Source organism: Manis pentadactyla, chromosome 13 (assembly GCF_030020395.1).
Source record: "Manis pentadactyla isolate mManPen7 chromosome 13, mManPen7.hap1, whole genome shotgun sequence".
Taxonomy (NCBI): Eukaryota; Metazoa; Chordata; class Mammalia; order Pholidota; family Manidae; genus Manis; species Manis pentadactyla.
In genome coordinates, this window is record NC_080031.1 from 35593877 (window position 1) to 35607922 (window position 14046).

The 14046-nt window shown below is 38.1% G+C and overlaps 1 protein-coding gene across 5 annotated transcripts in view; it reads right to left on the minus strand.

The window, feature by feature from the left end:
- Positions 1–237: 237 nt before the first annotated feature.
- The window catches only part of POGLUT3 (protein O-glucosyltransferase 3), a 41548-nt gene continuing 27739 nt past the window's right edge, over positions 238–14046 (minus strand). For 3 of the 5 annotated variants that reach the window (XM_036902664.2, XM_036902663.2, XM_036902662.2), the window contains 5 exons: positions 8764–8980; positions 7118–7314; positions 5593–5787; positions 4238–4342; positions 238–2795 (listed from right to left, as the gene is read on the minus strand). In XM_036902664.2, coding sequence (XP_036758559.2) covers positions 2670–2795; positions 4238–4342; positions 5593–5787; positions 7118–7314; positions 8764–8980 — 840 coding nt within the window. In that variant the 3' untranslated portion in view covers positions 238–2669. The remainder of the gene's footprint in view (positions 2796–4237; positions 4343–5592; positions 5788–7117; positions 7315–8763; positions 8981–14046) is intronic. The other 2 variants (XR_008993301.1, XM_057490693.1) reach the window with 2 other exon arrangements.

The window sequence follows — 14046 nt, forward strand, 5'->3', positions numbered from 1 at the left end:
CTTATTGTTATTTTCATCTGAAATAACTGAAAATAATGGTGTTGAGCCCACATGTCTTTTCCTCTAATATTAGATTTTTACCAACTGGGAACTAAGTGCTAGTGACAGCAGTTTGGGTTCCTTTGTTCATGAAGACATAATAGAATTAAAATTAGACCAACTCAATTATAGAAACATCAAGGCTATAGTATCAAGGTTACAATCTCTTTCCTGAAATGAAGTTTGTCTTTTTCAAAATTTTATTTAGAAAATTTAATTTATTTAAAAAATATACATAGTATGTACCATGATACAAAATTCTAGACATAGTAGATTTAAAAACAGCATAATAGAAAATGTAAATACCCATTTTCTTGTCCTATGTATATTTGTTGTGCATTTATTGTCTTTCCTTAGGTTGGCATTTTTCTTTGGTTTACAATTTGATTCATATTTATAGTAAAACTATTTTAAATGTGATAGGTATAAGTCAAAACATAAAAATTCCCTTCATTCCAATCCCACCTCAGATATCTCACTCCTTCCAAACTTTCAAGCACATGGATATATTTTTGTTTTTTACATAAATGTTTCACATTGTATATGTTGTCCTGTAACTTGTTCTGTTCACTGAACACTGTCATGGAAATCTTTCATGCCAGCACATTCGGAGCTGCTTCATCCTCTTTAAGGTTGTACTGTTCTCCTTGATGTATCAGTTTCCATTTAGCCAATTCCCTCAGGATGGCTTTTCAAGATTTCCAACATTTATTGATAAAATAATGCTGCAACAAACAGGTTGATAGCTTACTTAGACAAATGTAGTTATTATATTCACTTTCATATCCTTACATCCCTCTTCTTCTTTTAGAAATCATATCTTAAGTGAAACTTGAAGTATTAAAAATGACTAATGTAATATATGGGTAATATGTGAACTGGAAGGAAAAGAATCAGAGTTCTAGGAATCCAAGTTTTAATAAGTTATATTCATGTCAACAAACCAGGAAGCCATGTAGAACTAACTCCTTTTAAAGGCTGTGACTGAGTTAGTGAGATGGTGGATTATCTAGATTAAGGCTGCTCTCTTCCTGTGGAATTTCTCAAGAGTCTCCACTTAATTTCTTAAGCTCATCCTGCCTGTTCCACACCCAGAAGCTGCCTGGTTTGTCTCAACTTGCTTTTAACTATTAGGACTATCTGGCAGCAAGTGATACAAATTTCAAAATTTAAGATGTTACTAACAAAATTCAAGTAGCCATCAGGAAGGACCTGGGGTTGGAGGGCAGAGAGGTGTGAATAAGAGCAAACTTTCTTACCATAATCTTGGTTTTGACAAGCCCAAACTCCATGTACAATATATGTAGGACATGGAGTCACCAGGAGACGGTCTCAGTACAGCTTACCCTTTATTTTATACTTGTGCACTTGTGGTTTTGAACAATTGAAGGCTATTAATTTTCCAGGGACACTTGGCTTTGATTACACTGTTCATAAATATAGTTTTGCTTTTGTCTGGTTCAAAAATGTTATGTAATCTTATTGATCTTCAAAGAAGAGTAAATATGACTACTTTAAAGTAGCTACATTGTTTTCCAAATTAAGTAAATATTTTAACTGGGGGAGTAAATATATTTAGATTGGGAGCATGGATAGCTGTCATTTTTGCAGTGTGTGATTTAGTGAGCTGAATCTTGGTGGTGTTACAGGGAGTGTGTAATGAATTTCTAGGCTGTAAGTCTTAAGTCTTGACCCTGTCCTAAAAGGCAAAGGAAATTTCCACAGAGTTTTTATGTTAGTAATGCAATCCAGTAAAACAGAGGAGGGGTGGAGTGAGGAATGGATGCTTGCTTCTGTCATCAGCTTATTATGAGTTCTCAAGAGACCAGGTTTCCTGCAGCTGGTCACAAAGGTTTTCAAGTATCCCTTTTAAAGATTACAAAGAATTTAAGATCCCCACCTTCTGTCTGTTCAATATACAGATAATGAATGGTACTCAAAGGATGTTCTCATCTATTTTAATAACTATGTTGTCCTTGATGGGTATACAACCCAGATAGGTTGGGAATTACTAGCTCAAGGAACAGTTTCTTCTTAGTTTTGTCTCAGGCCTTGGTAAAACTTGGTTAAATAGGAGTAAACATAAAAAAAAAAAAATTCCCTCCATAGTCTCCAAGCTACCTTTAAGAACAGAGTCATCTTCTTCCTTGATTTTTTTTTATCAGACCTTCTAAAAGGCACTTGCTACTACTGAATGTCAAAACCAACTTGTAGGAGAAATTATGCAATGAGGGGGAAAAACTCTGCCCAAACAAATATCTTTCTTCATAATTAGAAGAGAAAAAGGGAAGTGAATAAAGGATAGAAACAAACCAATAAATATGATGTAAATAGTTTCATAGAGAGGGATTTATACTTAGGCAAGCCTCTCTGTGTAGTTTGATTCCCAAGTTTTTTTTGGGAAATTGTGATGCTGATAATAGTTTTTACTTAAAACACATTAATATTTGAAGATATTTGGTAATACTTGCTCTAATATTGCTCCATCCATCCACATTATATAAAGCTACCAAGAGAACCAGTCCACTGGATAAAGTCTTTTAAACTGTGCTCTTCATAGCTTACATTCTATCTCAATGATTCCACTGAGGATGTTGCCAGCACACACAAGAGTCTGAATCTGGGCTGGCTTAAAGCTCTTCTCTTAAAGATTTTTTCCTGTGGCAGTGGCAGATGGACATGTCATCATCTGGCTGAGGAACAAGTTCCATTCCATCACGTATTGTGGGTTTGCTGGACTGGCGCTCAGCATATTTCTGAAATATGTTTGAAGGCAACTGAAAGATTAGTCCATATTTTATTCCCTTGAATCCTCCCCACTCCACTCATACCATTATTTCTAGCTGCTGTGTATCTTCAGACTAAAACCAAAGGTCTGGTTTATTCCTAGCCTGAAGTTACATTTTAACTTCAGTGATCATAGGCACTAGTGTAATATTTCACAATCTAACAAGGGATCCTGATCCACAATTTTATATGTATGTAGGAAGCCTCTATAAAAGGAATGTCCAGCCAAGTTTCCCTACTCAAAACAACAGTACCACTTGGCATTCTCCTCCCCTTGTTAATGAACAATGAACTCTGTTGAACATTCAAATCAGCAAATAAAGATGTTGAGAATCTCAAAATGAAGTTGGTAGTCTCACATATCCTTCCCTCTAGTTCTGTAGTCACACACATTATGTAAATAGTGACAGGCCTGGGAAATGTCCCTTTACTTTGGTCACTTACTAAAATATTCCTATAAATTGGATTTTCAGTTCAGTGGTTCCATGTACATTTAGTTGTATGTTCCTGGTATTGGACCAAATCCAACAAAATATTGACATAATACATGGGTCTAGTTAATATTTTAGGGGGAGATTCATATGTAGCTACTTAAATTATAGCTACATCAGCAGAGGGGACAGAATTCATTTAAGGGAAAGGCTGCTTTTAGTAAATGGGGTAATTTATCATTTTAATTTTTCTAGGAGAGCATAATATCCACAGGCATCTGAGGGAATCTACTTTTTTCTGCCTATAGAAAAATAAGCTGTTAAAAACAAAAACACAATTTCTTATTTTTTTCTTTCTGGCTAGATTTTACTGAGTAAAATACAGTATAGTTGTGCAAAGAATCAATCCTTAGATTCCCAATAAGCACTTGCACTTCAGTTAAAATTATTATAATCATATATTATATAATTGCATATTATAAATTATTATAAATGTATTTCATTTATTTTATACAACAAGCTAAATATTTGCTTCCCAGCCTGCATTGTGATGGCAAAAACATGAATCTTAAGTAGAAAGGAGAACAAAGAGGTGGATGTTTTGAGCAGAAAGAGATATTAATGATCTCTAATCCAATCTTCTTATATTCCAGATTAGGAAAGATATTGTTCTCCAAGGTTCAGAAAACATCTAAACTAAGAATTTCATAAGGCCTTTGATAAAAGACAGCACTGACAACATGGGAGGAGATTTAAATCTGTGTCTGCAAAGGTTCTAAGCATTGTTTTTCATAATACTGAATGAAGGTAAGGATGTGGTGGCCACAGGGGACTTGGCATTATTCCTGGCTTTCCGCAGGGTGGTGCCTTGGCTTGGCCAAGGGTTCGATAGGCTGACTCTGACCTCCTCACCAAGCAAGGCATACAGGCCGAGCATGTGTTCTGAGGATGCTGGACCCAGACGAGGAGTCTGAACTAACCTGTAGGACTCTGTAATAGTAGCAGTAAAGCCGGTGCGGCTGCAGCAGGTCCCTAGCAATCAACTGCCCTTCTTTTGCGATCTTCTTGGCTTCTTCATCGTTTTCCTGAAAGGTTTAAGAAGAAACAATGAAGGAAAATTACTCCTGTGACTCACAAATAAATCTAAGAGTGTGAGGTAGGACAGATGTGGGTTGAATGTGGACAAGCATGGGAGATGAAACGATGAAAATATAATTGAAGGAAGCTATGAAAATAGACAAAGTACTTTCCTAGAGATCTGTTTAAGAAAAATGATCATACATGTTTGGACCCTATTCTTGGGCCCAGAACACCCCCCACCTGCCCCAGGGCAGTACCCCACATGCAGCCTCTGCTGTGACTACCTTAGTATTTTCCTAGCTACCCAGGAAGTTTGGGGCTCAACATCTGTTCACCCACCTGGGCCACTCTGCTTGATATTAAAATACAAACCAGAAAAAATGAATCATTTTTCATGTTATGACACCTCTTAAGTGCTCTATTATAATATGCATTCAGAGCCAAAAAGTTGTTATAAAATGGTATCTATGAAAGACTATCTCATTGTAATAAAAAATGCAGTCATTAGTATCCACAGGCTGTTCCTCTAGCACCAAGAACAGCCAGTGTTGCTAATTATACTTTTGGAAATAGTAATATTCTGCCATGCTGCCCATAGGAAAAGCCATTTGCAAGCAATTCTGATTCTGTTTTATACAGGTCAAAAAAATGACTCTGCCTCAGGCACCCAGTTATTGCCATAACCAAACACTGCTTTTCAGAAACTTAAAAATAGAGAAAAGTCTTATAACAGGGAGGTAAACTTTTACAGCTTCATAATAAAACAAACAGCTTTTTAATACTTTCCATTTAAAAAAAGAATTCTTATTTTATGGGAAACTTGTGATGCTTGGGATGTTGTCTAGCATGCACTCATTATAAAACTTGTGTCTTTTTTCTGAGGAAAAGGAAAGAGTGCCACAGTTGTCTAAATGTTTTCTTGTGCATAAAGCACCTTAACCGTGGTCTTTTCAGTCTTTATTTGGTGTGCCTTTGCTTATGTGTATATGAACAAATAGTGACTCCTTTAGGAAAAAATCTATATTCCACATAACACTGGACTTCAAATCTAAAAACCCTCAAAAACATTGATAGGGAGTATATAAAATGATCCTGATGTTGATTCTTTAGATATTTTTCAAGGGAACAAAAATTTCAGAAACGACATTCCTTTTGACTAACTCATGTCAAATTAAATTGTGCTATGGTGGAACTCATGTAAATAATACTGGCAAGTTTGTTATTGCTTAAAGAAATTAAATTGCAGAAAGCATACCTTGGCCCACTTAAGTTTCTCTAGTAAATCACTTAGATTTCTTTTAACTGGAACATAATGCTTCCAAGGCTTTAGTGCCATATAGAAATGTTCATAATATGGCGAGTCCTGCTTCAGAACCAAACTGTCACCCAGCATGAGATATGGGTACCTATAAGCAGCCACAGTCCCATCCACATTCACTTGATATTTGTACTAAAAGATTAAAACAAGCAGACAAACACAAATGTTAGCAGTCATTTGCTGCACTTTGGTTTCTCATCAACACTATGCTACTAAATATAAAGGAATTTCCATTTTCAACTTCAGTGTTTAAAAGTTTTACATTTTTATTTCATTAACTCACTTTTTCTCTTTGTATTAAAATCATAAGCAGTCTTTAGCATGTCAATTTTAAGACCTGTTTAAGGATATGATGATAAATAATTTTAGGAAATAGTAATATATATTTCAATTATATGCAATGGGGAATTTGAATTTCCATAACCAGCTAGGAAAACTTTTCAAAAGTTCTACATTTATGAAGGCTCAATATTGATACCAATTTATACTTTCACTTATATATTATTTCACTTGTTCCTTTCACCTATGTAAATATGAAAAAGAAGGCACGATCTCCACTGTTCAGTTTTGGAGTTGAGGAGACAGAAACCTGGAGAAGTTTAAAGACTAGGGTGATGCTGGCAACTCAGGACATATTCTGTTTACGTATTTGTTGGATAAATAAACTTTGATGTACATTTCAAAATCACTTTTCACAAGAATTAAACTTCGATTGATTATAATAATGGGAAGCAGGTATTATCATGCCCTCCTTTTTTTTTTTACAAATGGTAAAACTGGTGATCAGAGAAATTTACCAACCTCTATTCTTTGAGTTCATATCCCATGTTCATTTCATTATACCACATTGAAAGGAACAGGATATACTCACAGATTTAGTAATTAATTTTTTCTTAAGTAATTGGTACCAAGAAGTTTCCTAGCTACTCAGATTTTGTCACATCATTCACATGTCTTTCTCCTCTGTGCCTCAGGACAAGGCTCTGAAGGAGTCAGGCAGGCATCACACTTGTTGAGAGGCACTACGAGAGGGGGGTCCCACAGTTAGCGGCATGGGCAAGACAAGAGGCAGGAGTTAACCCCAATTCTAGCTCCTATTTTACTTACATGGAATTTATAGTTTTTCTAGTTACAAAAGGCATTTAAGATAATTTAAGTAAAAGACATTTATATTCCCAGTTCATTAAAACAAATAACAAAAGAAAAAAAAAAGAGAAACACAAATAAATGTACCAAAACCCCTGGGTTAAAACTTTTACTATATTTTATGTATTAAATATAGACAGAGTTAATAAAAACTAGAAAGGAAAAGGAAACCACAGTGGGTTTATAAGTCCCTATGCCTGATGAGAAAGTTTGTCAGTTCACAACATAGATGACATCTGCCCAAGCGCAGTTATTTGGTAGACTTTTAACACAAGTTTATCATTTCATATCCATACAGGAAGACATAAATGCATACCTTAAAGAAATCAAAGAAACCTATCAATTTAGCTTTTCCAAGCTCATTTTCTTTCTCTTGGAAAAAGAAATATCCTGTAATTCCTGCATCTAGGAGCTGTGGATTTTCTTTGGACAGCTGTACCAACTGGAGTCTCTCCTCTCGGCTATCTCTACCTCTGAAGAAAGCTTTCTCTGTTTTATTGATCCAAGAAGGCCCTAGAAGTTTGAGGCCATAAAAAAATATGATTATGAACTTGACATTTTTATATAGTAAGTACAATCAGGTTTAATCTACCACTGTCATTAAAGCTGTCATTAAAGATGCTACAGCATTTTTATGAACTATTCATCTTCTAAAGTAGATGCTATTTACAAAAAATATGGGATCGAGTCTCAATTTGACTTGACATAGTTTCAAGATTAGACTTTTAAAAACAGTCTTTTTATTTGCTGTATCATGAGAATGCTCTAATTTCACTCATTTGTTTACTTATTAGAGTTCAAATATTGTAGTTTTTATTGTATGACAGTAGGAGATATCCAAAATAAAGCTGGATCAAGTTCAAAGCAAAAAGAGATTCAATGACTTAGCCCACACATCAAGACATCAGCTTTTTCTGAGTTCTGTGCTTCACAATAAAAAGTGCATTAGGTTTTTGTTCTAAGACAAGGTGACCAGTAACACCCACACACCTTTAATGATTAGGTTCAGAATTTTGAGCACATCACTTTTGAATACAGGGAAGACTTTTTCTAATATGCTGTTAAATTAAGTACAAATATATATGTATAACTCAACTATCTACATATATTTATATCTTCTCTTTCCTGGGAGGAAAAATATTCCAGAAGAATTCATAAATCTATTCTATCATTCTAAAGAGAGGTCATTAGTTGACACCTGTCAGTGTTCTATGGTATAAATCATAAAACAGAGAAATTGAAGGGAGTCAATCTCTTAGTATTTTAGTGGAATTTTCAGAAATTCACTATTATCAAATAAAAAGTCAGTTTCACCTTATGTTATCTTTAGAAAGTTTACAAAAAGTATCGTCTTGTCCATTAAATAAGCCCACTAAAGCACAATAAACAGAAATAGAGGTTATAAAGACAAAGTTTTTTTCTACTCAGGGAATTTGGTTTAATAAAAAGGTATGTTGCACCATATATCTAAGGCTATCAAACAAGGGGATAGGAATTCAGGTTATAAAGGATCAAGAGAGGCAGAAAGAGGAAATTCCTTACAAAGTGTTGGAGGTCCATAACAGGGTCACACTGCTGTCACAATTCTCTTACATCTGCATATAATTTTATGTATTTCAAAATGTTCTTTCACTTTATCCAGGAATATAAAGGCACTGGAGTCAGAATTAAGTTAAATAACAACCTCAGAATACATAATTTTAAATGGTATTTACAAGTAACACCTCAAAGACACTCAGTTACTGTAGGTTTGGACACTGCTTGCCCAACCCACATACCTAATTTTTGGATTAGAAGTATCCTAAACAAACCACTTTAGAGTTTAGGGTACTGTTTTTTTTTTCCTTCATTGGAAAATAAGAACACCAGTTGTTTAAATATATACCTTTACCCTCTCGGATGAAACATTCCCTCTGCCTTTTTTACCACTAAGCTTTTCTTAGAGAATGAACTTTAATTTACCTGTATTTCCCTGAATAGAGAGGAGATCATTTGTAACACCCCTCATTGCTTCAAGTGTGGAGTGGGTGATGTCATATGTTGGAAGGATAACATCTCGTGAATTCAGAGAACCACACCAAGAAATGATAGGTGAAGGGCCAGGGGTTTCATTGACTTTTCGATGCTCCAAGGGCCAATCTCCAAGATTAAAATAAAATTCTAAATCTGGGAGAAGGACCTAAATATACAAAAGAATAAACATCAGTGCTGGGAAGATTTCAGTTTTGGGTACTAAATGCTTCAGTTCTTTGGTGTTCTTAAATATTTCTGATAAAACTGAACACATTTGCAAATAACAAAAGAAGAGAAAAATGTCTCTTCATCATCAGTAGCATCAGAAAATCAAGGGTGAGGATGGTACAGGTAAATTCCCTGAGCCAAAGGTCACTTACGCCTGTTCCAAGGTGGCACTTAGTATTACAGAAGTGGACATTGTATAGAAAGGTATGAATAAGTGGTTTCAAGAACCACTTCTACCAGCTGAGCAAGTGAGAGTCTATAGAGTCAGACCCACACTCCTTTTCTTCCCTCACTATCAGACCTCTCTACCACATCTGCCTGGTTCTAGAATCTGCTACCTCTGTCATCAGTGCCTTAGTTTAGGCCTTTATCACATCTTGCCTAGGTTGCTGCAATAGCTTCCTTACTAGATGTTCTGATGCTAGCCTCTCCCCACTCTAATCTGCTCTCACAGTGCTGCCCAAATTTCCAAAACCCAAATTAATGCTAACTACCAAGGTTAGCAGAACCTCAAACCTACGGGACAAAGTCTAAACTCTCTGGTTAGAAATCAAGGCCCTGCTATCTCGCTCCAGTTTAGCTTTGAGCCTCATCTTCCATGGCCCATGTACCAGTAAACTTCAGGCTGCTCTCTGAAAATGCCAGCCCCTTCAATATGTAACTCTATTTGGAATATTCTTCTCTGCTTAGGCATTTGGCAGTCTCTTTTCTCAACCTTCTAATGTTAACTCCTCTTTGACTCACCATCCTCAGGCAGTTTAACCCTGAGTACATACTTTTCTTACAGGCCTATCATGTTGAGGTAATTAGTTTGTATTGACTTCTCACTCTCACTTCCACATAAGACAGACAAGTCCCACTAGGGCAGGCTGCTCAAAGGCCAGCAGTGAGAGTCAGTTGTCTTAGATTTCTTCCCAGCCACTGGGCAAAGAACCTGGAACAAATGGAAAGGGCAAGGGATGTGACTGTTCACCCTCTGCTTCCCTGTCATTCATAAGCCCGTTAGCGAGCTCCACATCAGAAGTTCTCACTATAGAGCAGGGTTTCTCAAGCTCGGCACTAAGGACATTATGGGCTGGGTAAGTATTTTCTGGGGGTTGTCCTGTGCACTGTAGGGTGTTTAGCAGCATCCAGGGCCTCTCCCCACTAGATGCCAGGAGCAGGCCCCAAGTTGTGACAACTGAAAATGTCTCTAGACATTGAAATTTGTCCTCTAAGGGGCAAAAGTCATCTCTGGTTGAAACCACTGTTACAGATGCAGAAACATGAGTGAAAGGTACAGGAATACAGGGCAAGGTGGACTTGTGAAAGCCCAAGGAGTGTGCCCCACTTCCTGATCCTGCACCCATGACATGCTCAAATGCTCATATTGCTGCCTGATGGGAAGGAGGCAGTAGCGGCTGCCTAAAATAAGAATTGATCGCCCCCACACATTCCACATGCTTGGAGAACTGTACCACTCATATCAGCAAGGTTGACTTTTGGTTCAGAAAACGACCTTGATGGTCTTTGTGGGTGGGAAAGGTAAAAAATGCTCATCCCGGAGGGCGGAAGATGGCGGCGTGGGTAGAGCAGCGGAAATCTCCTCCCAAAACAACATATATATATGAAAATATAACAAAGACAACCCTTCTTAGAATAAAGACCAGAGGACACAGGACAATATCCAGACCACATCCGCACCTGAGAGAACCCAGCGCCTCACGAAGGGGGTAAGATACAAGCCCCGGCCCGGAGGGAGCCGAACACCCCTCCACCGAGCTCCCGGCGGGAGAAGAATAGGCAGAGCGGGAGGGAGACGGAGCCCAGGATGCTGAACACACAGCCCCAGCCGTCCGGGCCAGAGCGCAGACACAGAGCGTGCGCGGGGCCCTGGATACTAGGAAAACAGGGCAGCAAGAACAGTGAGCAGGCACTGGAGGCCGGGTGCCGGAGGACATAAGAAAAGCGCGTGACCATTTTTTTTTTTTTTTTTGCTTTTTTGCTGTTTTGTTTTGGCGAGCGCTTTTTGGAAGTCTTAAAGGGATAGGGACCCCAATACTAGGGAAACACGGCAGCAAGACCGGTGAGCAGAGGCCTGACACTGGCACCGGAGAATAAAGAAAAACGAGTGACCACCTTTTTTTTAACTTAAAAAAAAATTTTTTTTTTTGGTGGTCGTTGTTTTGTTTTGGCGGGTGCGTTTTGGAAGTCTTAAAGGGGCACGGCGGGACACTTAATCCAGAGGTAGGGAATCCAGGGATCTCTGGGCACCCTAACACCTGGGATGCAGGGAGCAGGGAGGCCCCTTACGGAGATAAATAGCCTCCCAGCAGCTCCTGCTCCAACGCGACTCCACCATTTTGGAGTAGCTGCCCGAGCCAGGCCACGCCCACAGCAACAGCGGAGATTAACTCCATAGCAGCCGGGCAGGAAGCAGAAACCCTGTCTGCGCGCAGCTGCGCAGCACAAGCCACTAGAGGCCGCTGTTCTCCCAGGAGAGGAGGGCCACAAACCAACAAGAAAGGAAGTCCTTCCAGCCGTCACTCGTCCCAGTTCTGCAGACTATTCCTATCACCATGAAAAGGCAAAGCTACAGGCAGACAAAGATCACAGAGACAACACCAGAGAAGGAGACAGACCTAACCAGTCTCCCTGAAAAAGAATTCAAAATAAGAATCATAAACACGCTGACAGAGATGCAGAGAAATACGCAAGAGAAATGGGATGAAGTCCGGAAGGAGATCACAGATGCCAGAAAGGAGATCGCAGAAATGAAACAAACTCTGGAAGGGTTTATAAGCAGAATGGATAGAATGCAAGAGGCCATTGATGGAATTGAAATCAGAGAACAGGAACGCATAGAAGCTGACATAGAGAGAGACAAAAGGATCTCCAGGAATGAAACAATATTAAGAGAACTGTGTGACCAATCCAAAAGGAACAATATCCGTATTATAGGGGTCCCAGAAGAAGAGAGAGGAAAAGAGATGGAAAGTATCTTAGAAGAAATAATTGCGCAAAACTTCCCCACACAGGGGGAGGAAGTAATCGAACAGACCACGGAAATACACAGAACCCCCAACAGAAAGGATCCAAGAAGGGCAACACCAAGACACATAATAATTAAAATGGCAAAGATCAAGGACAAGGAAAGAGTGTTAAAGGCAGCTAGAGAGAAAAAGCTCACCTATAAAGGGAAACCCATCAGGCTAACGTCAGATTTCTCAACAGAAACCCTACAGGCCAGAAGAGAATGGCATGATATATTTAATACAATGAAACAGAAGGGCCTTGAACCAAGGATACTGTATCCAGCACGACTATCATTCAAATATGACGGTGGGATTAAACAATTCCCAGACAAACAAAAGCTGAGGGAATTTGCTTTCCACAAACCACCTCTACAGAACATCTTACAGGGACTGCTCTAGATGGGAGCACTCCTAGAAAGAGCACAGCACAAAACACCCAACATATGAAGAATCGAGGAGGAGGAACAAGAAGGGAGAGAAGAAAAGAATCTCCAGACAGTGTATATAACAGCTCAATAAGCGAGCTAAGTTAGGCAGTAAGATACTAAAGAGGCTAACCTTGAACCTTTGGTAACCACGAATTTAAAGCCTGCAATGGCAATAAGTACATATCTTTCAATAGTCACCCTAAATGTTAATGGGTTGAATACACCAATCAAAAGACACAGAGTAACAGAATGGATAAAAAAGCAAGACTCATCTATATGCTGCTTACAAGAAACTCACCTCAAACCCAAACACATGTACAGACTAAAAGTCAAGGGATGGAAAAACATATTTTAAGCAAACAACAGTGAGAAGAAAGCAGGGGTTGCAGTACTAATATCAGACAAAATAGACTTCAAAACAAAGAAAGAAACAAGAGATAAAGAAGGACACTACATAATGATAAAGGGCTCAGTCAAACAAGAGGATATAACCATTCTAAATATATATGCACCCAACACAGGAGCACCAGCATATGTGAAACAAATACTAACAGAACTAAAGGGGGATATAGACTGCAATGCATTCATTCTAGGAGACTTCAACACACCACTCACCCCAAAGGATAGATCCACTGGGCAGAAAATAAGTAAGGACACGGAAGCACTGAACAACACAGTAGAGCAGATGGACCTAATAGACATCTATAGATCTCTACATCCAAAAGCAACAGGATATACATTCTTCTCAAGTGCACATGGAACATTCTCCAGAATAGACCACATACTAGGACACAAAAAGAGCCTCAGAAAATTCCAAAAGATTGAAATCCTACCAACCAACTTTTCAGACCACAAAGGCACAAAACTACAAATAAACTGTACAAAGAAAGCAAAGAGGCTCACAAACACATGGAGGCTTAACAACACGCTCCTAAATAATCAATGGATCAATGACCAAATCAAAATGGAGATCCAGCAATATATGGAAACAAATGACAACAACAACACTAAGCCCCAACTTCTGTGGGACACAGCAAAAGCAGTCTTAAGAAGAACGTATATAGCAATCCAAGCATATTTAAAAAAGGAAGAGCAATCCCAAATGAATGGTCGAATGTCACAATTATCGAAATTGGAAAAAGAAGAACAGATGAGGCCTAAGGTCAGCAGAAGGAGGGACATAATAAAGATCAGAGAAGAAATAAATAAAATTGAGAAGAATAAAACAATAGCAAAAATCAATGAAACCAAGAGCTGGTTCTTCAAGAAAATAAACAAAATAGATAAGCCTCTAGCCAGACTTATTAAGAAGAAAAGAGAGTCAACACAAATCAACTGTATCAGAAACGAGAAAGGAAAAATCACGACGGACCCCACAGAAATACAAAGAATTATTAGAGAATACTATGAAAACCTATATGCTAACAAGCTGGGAAACCTAGGAGAAATGGACAACTTCCTAGAAAAATACAACCTTCCAAGATTGACCCAGAAAGAAACAGAAAATCTAAACAGACCAATTACCAGCAACGAAATTGAAGCGGTAATCAAAAAACTACCAA